The following is a 10,565-nucleotide window of genomic DNA, read 5'->3' on the forward strand; positions in this document are numbered from 1 at the left end:
AAAAAAATGTAGAACATGGGTACTTACGCATAGTTGCAAGGGTTCAAATCATAGTTTTTTTTTTAATTTTGTGCTTCTATTTTGAGGTGTTATTTCATGGAACTAGTGCACGATATAATTTTTTTAATTGTTTGACATTCAAACCATGAAAAAAGTGTGTCACGAATATCATTAAAGTGTTGGACATAATTTGAAAAACATGCAGAACACTTAATCATAGTTGTAAGGGTCCAAATCATATTTGATGATGCCGTTACAGGGGTTCTTAAACATATTTGATCCCATTATCACAACATTTTATACTTCAATGACCAAGACGATGACCAGTCCCACAAGGTGGTGGACGCCGATTATGTTGCGGATTTCTTCTTTCCAGTATGACTGGTTCTCCCACGTCATGATGATGTTGTTTTATGTTAGTATTTTCAATGTTGGTTGTTGTAGCTGAAGAAATTTGACCATGTTCTCCAAATGAATGTGGTGCATCAAACTGTTGTAAAGTTGCTAAATATAATGCCACTGAATTTGGTGTATTGAAATCGACGCCAAATAAATCGATCATCCATTCATGGGTGGTTGCAGTGACTGACTCGCCAGTGTGGCCAAAAGTTTGATGAACAAGTGAAGGAGTAGAATACATTGACTGAGGATGTGGAATTTCAAAATGTGTTTGTTCAACACTTGGCCCTGCAACATTATGGGTAATTTTTGTGCGTGGATCATGTAGTTGCTGTGCAACAGACAAGAACAAAGTAGTGTTTTTCCTATACCATTCCATGTACGCTGGTGTATTTGTCACTATTCCTTCAACCCATTGCCCAGCTAAAACATCATTGTGTTTGTTTTTCCAGATATTAATCCACTCTGCATGGTATTCCATCCAATCAATGTAATGATTGCCTCGCATGTCAATTTGGTAAAGTAGATCAAGATTCATGAGATCAACAGGGATATCTTGTTGTAGTCCAAATTGTAGCTTCACCCAGTTTGTTTGATGCCATTTGACAATCGAGAAACAAATAATTGTAGTACATGCAGACCAAATCTCCATGTCTCTATATGCGCGTCTGGTAGGTGTTCTTCAAATCCTTTATATGGGACCCAAGAAAACTGAAATATATGCCAACAAGGCAACATGTTAGTATGTATGTACATATTTAAGGTGTAGATCATGATAGTATTAAACCTCATGACTCTCCATATGATCTATACGAGACCTATATCCGACCAAGTCACCATGAGGTGTGGCCCTATATTCTAATCTACCACCACTCCATCTGAAATGTAAAACATACAAAATCAGTATTCATTGTAATGAATGTTATAATACACGTCATTGAAAGAAAAAAAATTACATTTCGCTATATGTAAATAATTTTTTAGCCAGTGGAAAAGTTGTTTCGGGTCGTGGGACTCTTGGTGCAATAAAAGGCATGCGGTACCAAGCCCATGACTGCAATAGTATGGCACAACCACCCATAGCTTTACCAACCTCCGATGATGCTCGACATAGTTCTCTATACAGGTTTGCTAAACAAGTTGAACCCCAGCTATATTTTTTTGTGTTGTTCAAATCACGTAATAGGTTCAAATACATTAAATGAACTCTATTTCTAGATTTATCAGGAATTAAAGTACTTCCAATCATGTACATTATGTAAGCTCTACACCTGCATTGTAGTTGATGCGTTGTTGGTTCTTCAAGCAATGGTGCACGCAACATGCTTAGCAACCATGTTAGCTTCAGTGCAACTCCTTTACGTGCATTTTCGGGAGGGACTTCCCCTAGTAACTCGTGGCATAACTCATCCCAATGTAAGAAGCTAGGTCCAGCCACAACACGACCATCGACTCTAATGCCTAGATGAAGGGCAACATCTTCGAGTGTGATGGTGCACTCTCCCCATGGCAGGTGAAAGGTATGTGTTTCAGGCCTCCATCGCTCAACCAATGCAGTGATAAATGTAGGATCAATTTTACACTATTTGATTAGGGAAATATGTTGGAACCCGGTACACGATAGTAATGGTATAACTTGTGGTTCTGGTTCAGGTATTGTATGGTAATAGGAAGTGATTAAGTCATTAATCGTAGTATGTGAACGATGAACGTGTTGATGACGCAATAGAGGTTTATGATCCATGACAATGATGTCAAATGGTAAACCGAATACAAATGATATAAAATTTTAAGTTGGGTGATGCAAATGTGGTATTGACATGCACCTCCCATCTATTTATCGTTTAAACTGTGTTCAGTTTTGCAAGCACAAATACACTTAAGGTAACTGTAATGCCTCGAGATTCCAAAACACATTTATAAATTGTCTCGTTGTAAGGCCTCGAGATTCCAAAGCACGTTAACACGACTGTGGTACTGTGATGCATTGAGATTCTAATGCACGTGAACCAATTACATTTTTATGCACACTATTCACCCGCATGCGTACGTTAACCGTATTAACTTCGTTCTCAACTATTCGCATGGCCTCAGCATTACACTTAATGTAACTATTATGCCTTGAGATTCCAAAGCACATTTATAATTTGTCTCGTTATAAGGCCTCGAGATTCCAAAGCACGTTAACATGACTATGGTATTGTGACGCATCGAGATTCTAATTCACATGAACCATGGACCCATGATTGATTGCATATATAAACGTACCATGTCACCCAATACTTTGCACAGTTGCGTCAAATCAAATTGTGAGGGAAAATAGAGAGGGCAAGCAATGAGGTCAGAGCCTATTTGTGCGTACGTTTATATCAATGGTGAAATCATTCAAAGTTCAAGTGCAAATGCAATTTTCAGAGGTGACAAGACAAAGTCGTTACTCTTGAATCGAACAATGATGCTGCCAAATATAATCGCCGCAATACAATCATTAATTACAGATAATGGTGTTACGCCTATAATTAATGTCCTTTGGTATCGTTGCCCTGTATATCAATTCAATGGTGAAGTTCAATATAGGGTAATTCAAATTATTGACGAAGAAGGTGTTTTGTGCATGTTTCATACATTTCTCAATATGACAAGTGTAATATGTATGGAACTTAAAGTTGATGTTCATAATTCATTATCACCTACTCAAGTTAATGACCTAAGTTGGGCCGACATGGAGTAGAAGCTGGAGAATATCCTGAAATTAGAATGAATAATTTAACATATTTTGTTGTTGTATTGCGTTAAAGTTTTTCTCCATCTTTATTATCTAGTTGTAGTTGTTGCATGCTTTGAAGTTGTTATTTTCAATTTACTTCAGTAATAATAGTCTACATATGCATGATTTTAGAGATGCGGAGCAATGTCAGACCTAACCCTCACATGCACTGACACCCCATTAAAGTGTGGTGTTGCACATATTCACTCACATGCATATGTTTATCCCATTAACATGTTTCTGAACAATCCGCGTGACCTTAGCATGCGATGCAGAACACTACGATCAACAATCATGATGAAACGAACAGTCTGTCATGTATATTAATGTGTGAGGTTACACACTATTCACTCACATGTGTACACTATTTCACAGTTGCACAATATTTACTCACATGCACTTAATGTCCTACCTAACCCTCGTAACTAACTTTGCTACCTAACCTTCCCATCTAACTCTCTTACCTAACCTTCCAATCTAACACTCCCACCTAACACTCGTAACTAACTTTATTGCCTAACCCTCCCACCTAACATTCTCATCTAACTCTCTTACCTAACCTTCCAATCTAACACTCCCACCTAACCCTCCAACCTCTCCCTCATAACTAACTTTGCCACCTAACCTTCTCATCTAACCCTCGTAACTAACTCTCCCACCTAACCTTCCAATCTAACTCTCGTAGTAAACTTTCTCAGCCTATATATAATATCACCAATTGATAACAACATATCAAACACAATAACTTTCTCACAAAACAAAACTCGATTTGTAACTCTCACACTATTTCCACTCATATCCCATAAGCACCACCATGGCTCCACCTAAAGAAATTGCGACCATCATTTACCACACTGGTCACATTGTAGACGATCCAGTTCAAGGATCGATGTACACATCTGTGAACCCAATATTTTTTTACGTCATTTGTTCTATTACGTTTATACAATTCATTCGAAAAATTAACAATCGTCTCCCTGCTCAAGCAACTGAACAAGTTGCTCAATTGTTATTTCGTGTTCCTATTTCATTTCATCTGGGTCAGACACGTTTTATTTCAGCACAACTATTCGACAATGATGATCTCAGAGGCGCGATGGAAACATTTCTCCAGAATCCACAATTGAATTCTGCCGAATTCTATGCGGTTATTGACCTTATTTCTCAACCACAACCATCGTCTCCACAACCCTCATGTCCACAACTACAACTACCGCCTCCACAACAGTTACTGTACAACAACATAGACCTCAATAATCCAGTATCTTCATGCAAAAATCTTGAATCACAAGACCCCTTTGACATTTATACTTCATACACACAACTATTATCCGAAAATGATTCTTTTTTTCATGCCCAACAAACCTCCTTTGGCCAACAAAACCATCCTTCACCCCCCCTTTACCCCACCTTCACAACTACCACAAACACAAACATCAAATCGAGATGAACATCTCATTGCTAACGAAGATCCCATTATACGATTTCATGATGAAAACATGGATGATTTTAGTGAAGATGAGGATCAAAAGTTCTTTGATCACATCAATCACCAAAGCGATGACCAAATCGATGACGAGGGTGTTGGCAGACCAACGACACCTCCGTCACCTCCGTTGTAATATCACCAACCTAGGTGTCCAGTAGACTTGAACTTTGACCACCTACCACACTACATTAATCAACAACATTTTGTTCATTAACAACACAATGTACAACCACCAATCGGTATACTCGAGGTTGGCATGACCTTCGATGACAAAGCACAATGTATTCGTGCAGTCAAAGAATACAACATCAGAAATCATTTAGATTGCACAACAATTTACTCTGACCAGAGAAGGCTAAACTTCGTCTGTAAGTTACATGAAAATGGTTGTCCATGGAGCTTGAGCGCATGTAATTCAAAGAGGCATAACAAATGGATTATCAAGAGTATCAGAGGTCATCACACTTGTCTTGTGCCAATGCTCAGATAAGATCATCGTCAACTCGACAAACACGTCATAACACAGATCATCCAACCAATTGTCAAAACAAACCCAACTGTCTCCATCAAGACGTTGATTGCAGAGATCAAAACATTCATGAATTATACCCCATCCTACAAGAAAACACGGTTAGGAAAGTAAAGAGCGTTGGAGATGATTCATGGAAACTGGGAAGAATCATACGCCAAACTGCCAAAAATTTTCGGAGCTTTGCAATCTTGTGTTCCCAGGACTGTGGTCCCTGCTCAAACATAATCCTTTTATGAGGGGGGAGAAATAGTACCGGGCAAAAGATTGTTTAAACGTGTCTTTTGGTCATTTGATCCATGCATTAATGGTTTTGTATATTGCAAACCCATAGTACAAGTAGATGGTACATGGCTTTACAAGAAGTATACTGGCACACTGTTGATAGCTACCACACAAGATAGAACTAACCATATCTTCCCGATTGCCTACACCATTGTAGAAGGGGAGACAACTTCAGCTTAGGGGTTTTTTTTAAAGAATTTGAGAAGACATGTTACTCCGCAAATTAACATTTCTCTCACTTCAGACCGACACCCCTCAATTATAAGTGCCTACAACAACTAAAGTAACTTATGGGTCCAGGACACATCTCATTTCTTTTGCCTACGCCACATTGCACAAAACTTTGTTCGCAGTAACTCAAACTGCAAACATTTAAAGAAACCACTCATGTTGGCTGGTGAGAATCTATTTTATTTATTTATTAAAATTTTCTATCAATCAAATTTTATAACATAATAGATTGATTGAATATTTACAGGTTACACATACACAGAGAAGATGCACTGGAGACATCTTGGGGATATCCATGCGAATAAGCCAACTGCAACTGAATGGCTTGATCAATTACCCAGACAAAAATGGGTACAATGCTTCGATGAGGGGAAACGTTGGGGACATATGACTACCAATTTGTCGGTGTCTGTTAATTCCATGTTCAAAAACACAAGACATTTGTCGGTGTCATCGTTGGTTGAGGAGACGTATTTCAAGATCGCACAACTCTTTGCTAATAGAGGTTGACAAACTCAGGCAATGATAAACTTTGGCTCCCAGTATTATGAAGTCTTCTTCGATGCAATGAATAGCAGTCAACAAGAATCTAATACATACATTGTAAATGAATTCGACAGACACAATCACACTTTTATTATAACAGAGACTCAATCCCCACTTGAAACACCCAGACCACTTGGAAGGTTTAGAGTAATGTTACAATCCCAAAAGTGTGATTGTGGTGAATATCAGGCTAAACACTTACCGTGTTCTCACGTCATGGCTGTCTGTAAATCTGTCAATGTTGATCTCATGACCTATGTGTCGATGTTATTCACTTTACAACACATTTTGTACATCTACGACAACTCCTTTGGTTTATTGCCACACGAATCAATGTGGCAAGATATGAAGGAGTCAGTGGGGTCTTAATCCAAGGAGAAAGTGGACTGCAAAGGGTAGTCCCGTTTTAACTCGCATTCTTACTGAGATGGACGAAGACGAAAATGAACGAGCAAGTAGAAAAAAACGTGGACTTTGCCAGCAACATGGTCATAGCAGAAACAATTGTCCTAATATATCCTCATCTTAAATTTTTCCTTAACCAAATGTCATTGTTTAAATATTTTATTGATAATGCAGTATAATATTCTTCTATAAATAAATTGTTAAAAACTTTAGTTTTATCATTTTTAATTAAATCTAATGACATAAAAAACTAATTATATTTAGTAAAATAATTAAATTTATTATTTAAAATTTTTACTAAAATAAATATATTATTATACAAAATTCAGATTTTAAAACAAATATTCAACCAAAAATATATTAAATAAATTAAATAATATAACAAAAATAATTAAATTTAATAATATAATTTTTTAATAATAAAATTAATTTAATCAATCATTCAAAAAATAATTTAATAAATAAATAATTTTAAAATTAATTAAAAATAATTTTATATAATATAATATTTAATTTTAATAATATTTTAATTTATAAGAAAAAAAGCATAGCAAGGAAATTCGGGGTGGCCAAACCCAACTTCCGTGAATGAAGGAGAAGAGGTGTACTTTGGGAATTATATCTCAAACAAATATAGTTTGAGAATTAAGAGGTGAGAGAAGGTACACCTCCTTAAAAAAACCGTAATTAGGATTATTGGATTTTTTTTGTGAATAAAGGATTATTGGATTAGTATTTATAAGAAGAGGAAGATGTGCTCCTCTCTAACACTCTTCTTTAGAGACTTTGTTTTATGATAGTTAAAATTTATTGAAAATTATTAATTAGTAAATTTTACTTTTCATTTAATATAAATTAAAAAATAATTTTTGAAAGAAAATGTCATAAAAAATGTTCCTATAAGAGTAAGAGAAAAAAATTGGAAAGACAAAAAAGAAATAGAAGATAAATTTTAACAACGGAAATTAAGGTAAGATATTGTTATTACCTCAATTAAATATTTTAGAAATGAATGCACAGGTAATAAATGCTACCAGATTGAATTTATTACAATTTTGATTATAAGTTCAATTTTCTCAATCATAGATTTTTTGTTTACAGAAAGAATCATAGATTTATATTGATTCCCTTATTTGAACAATAAAGATTTATATGGTGAAGAAGAGATTTATTAGATGACCGTCAAAAAAAGAAAAAGATTTATTACATGTAATAACTGATACGGTATGGTAAGAAGAGAGAAATAATCTAATTAATAGATAGAAAAATAATTATAATTAATCATGTAAATATTATAATAATTACCTATTAATTACATCAATGATAACCAATTTATTCTAAAATTTATTACACTCAAATCAATCAATACAACCTCTAAATATTGCATTGAAATTTATATTAGATTAAATTAAAATTAATTTGTAAAAAGATTTAATTTAAGATACCAAATGTTGTAATCAATCAATTATATCAATAACAAATTGATTTGATTTCGTGGAGGATACTTTAGGTTGGGTGTTAAATATATCACTAATCAGGGCAAGACAGGGAGAAAGAACCTATCAGAGCATATTCTTGTTTTTTTTTTTACCGTTGGCGGAAGGTGATTAATTTTTGTTGGAGAGTCTGAGCGTACACACAAGATAATTATTCTCTTCCCAATATAATTTATTTTATATCTAAGGGTCAATCAGGAATCGAATTCTAGACCACTTGATTAAGGACCGGATACAAGTCATAATCACTTCTCTCATCAGTTGTTGGTATTGAAATCTGTTGTTTATGGCTTTATTTAGTTTAATGTTATAGACCAGGTACTATCTTATTGACAGATTTTTTATGTATGTGGTTGTTTTGTAGAAAATGGGTCGTGCAAGAATAACCTTGAAACTCATCTCAAATGAGAGATCTCGTAGGTTAACTTTCAAGTCCAGAAGGGAAATACTTATCAAGAAAACCTCTGAATTTTCCACCTTGTGTGGAGTTGAAGCCTGCTTGATTGTGTACGATAATGGCAATGGAGATGTTGCACCAGTAACTTGGCCAAAAGAACCTGTATTGGTACACCCCATCCTTCAAAAGTATGAGTCTCAGAAGAATGAGAGACCTCCCAAGACCTTTGGTATTGAAGACTTTTTGGAGAATAGGAAGAACATGGTTGAAGCTGACATTTCCAAAGTGCATAAACAGATCAGTAACATCAAGTATCCAACTTGGGATCCAAGTTTCACAAACATGGAAGAGAAGCAATTGAAGGCTTTCATTACTCAGGTGAATGCTAAGATTATGGCTTGTGATCATGTGTTGCAAAACAAGCATCAAAGTAAAGCCAACAACATCATGCAAAACATGGCTTGGGGAAGTGCTTCCTCCTCCCATATTCCAAGCCAAATCACCCCAACTCCTAACAATAATGGGAGGGTGTATGTTACAAATCCAATAAATCAGTTTGATGGAGCTAGTAATCATGGAATGAACATGCAACAAGTTGATGCTTGCTATGGTTACATTCCCACAATGGCTCAAGAAAGTACTAATTCTACCTCCTCATATCCAAGGCAATTCAATTGCTTGCAAAACATCCCTCAAAGCCAACCCATATTTGAAGATTTAAAGCCACTTGATTATAAGAATGAGATGGTAGATTTTAGTTATCAAGTTGATGTGCCACTAGATTCAACTAATCAACTTGGTGTGTATGCGGACTGGACTAATAATCAATTCGGTGACTTTGAGGACTGGATTAATCGACCTATTGATGGGTCTAATCAACCAGTTAATGGTGATCTTGTGGGTTTGGACAATAAACCTAATGAATCTATCTTGCAAAATATTCCTGTTCAATATCAGAATAAGCAACAAGGAGGAGCTTTGCATGTCTTGCCACCACCATTGAATGGATTTCAAACAGATTGCTATAATGTGAATTTCTGAATGGCTAGCTTTGAGTAGACTTTGATTTTGATGCTCTTATTATTTAGTTTAGTATATTAGTTCTAGGCATTTATATTATATGCCTGAAAGTGCATTAATTTTGGTTGGAAAAGTAGGTTTTATGTTGGCAGAAAGTGCAGGTTTTGTTTTCATGTATATGTAGTTTCAGAGTATTATCTATACTGTTTAGTATTTCTTCTAAATATTTATGTAGCTGAAGTTTAATTATACTGTTATTAGCTGCTGTTATCATATAGACGCTGGGGTTGTGTTTTGAGAAATGGTGAATGTTTGGTGAATTTATGCGTTCAGCTAATAGTTTTTGTGTAGGAGCTATGATGCATTGCTAGGTGGTAAATTTGAGAAATCATGTTTATCTATTTGAGGTTGTAACTCTTCCTTCTGTTTTGGTTTGGATCACATCTTGTGTCTTATTCGAGACTTCTAATAAATTTTCTCTTTTGCTGCTAAAAAAAGTAAAATAAAAATATTATTAGACTTTATGTCTTTCCTAGATGAACATTAAAATTTTCAAAGAAAAAGTTAAATAAATAACATCTTAAGGTGACCTTTTAATAGTGTATATGTGCATGGAACTTTTATTTAGAAGTTATAAAGCAGCAAATTTATATTTTGCAGCTGGAAAATTGCTGAAAGTTTTGTGGCAAGGTCAATTACCGTTAGTCGATTTAGCTGTTTGGCAAATGGTTATTTGCTAGGGTTGAAGTTAGTTTTTGGACCAATATGAATGTTCAAATACTCTGAATTTGTTTATGGCACCCAGTTGAGTGATGGTTTTTCATCAGTGTGTTAATTTGAGTAATATGCATTTTTTTTTTTCTTCAGTGTGTTAATTACAATATAATGTAGTTGAAAGTTGATGATTTTTCGTGACCTAACCATATATAAATGTGTTTGAAAATAAAAATATTCAAGATGTCTGTTCAATAAAAAAAAAAACAAAATATGATTATTACTAG

At 35.0% G+C, this 10,565-nt stretch overlaps 1 protein-coding gene across 1 annotated transcript; it reads left to right on the forward strand.

Moving 5' to 3' along the window:
• The first annotated feature begins 8,235 nt into the window (after positions 1-8,235).
• LOC106797420 (uncharacterized) lies at positions 8,236-9,842 on the forward strand. The gene is made up of 2 exons (XM_041012853.1): positions 8,236-8,414; positions 8,512-9,842. The coding sequence occupies exon 2, from the start codon at positions 8,515-8,517 to the stop codon at positions 9,583-9,585; it is 1,071 nt and encodes a 356-aa protein (XP_040868787.1). The 5' UTR covers positions 8,236-8,414; positions 8,512-8,514; the 3' UTR covers positions 9,586-9,842.
• Positions 9,843-10,565: the final 723 nt, after the last annotated feature.

Source organism: Glycine max, chromosome 19, assembly GCF_000004515.6.
Source record: "Glycine max cultivar Williams 82 chromosome 19, Glycine_max_v4.0, whole genome shotgun sequence".
In the NCBI taxonomy this organism is placed as follows: Eukaryota; Viridiplantae; Streptophyta; class Magnoliopsida; order Fabales; family Fabaceae; genus Glycine; species Glycine max.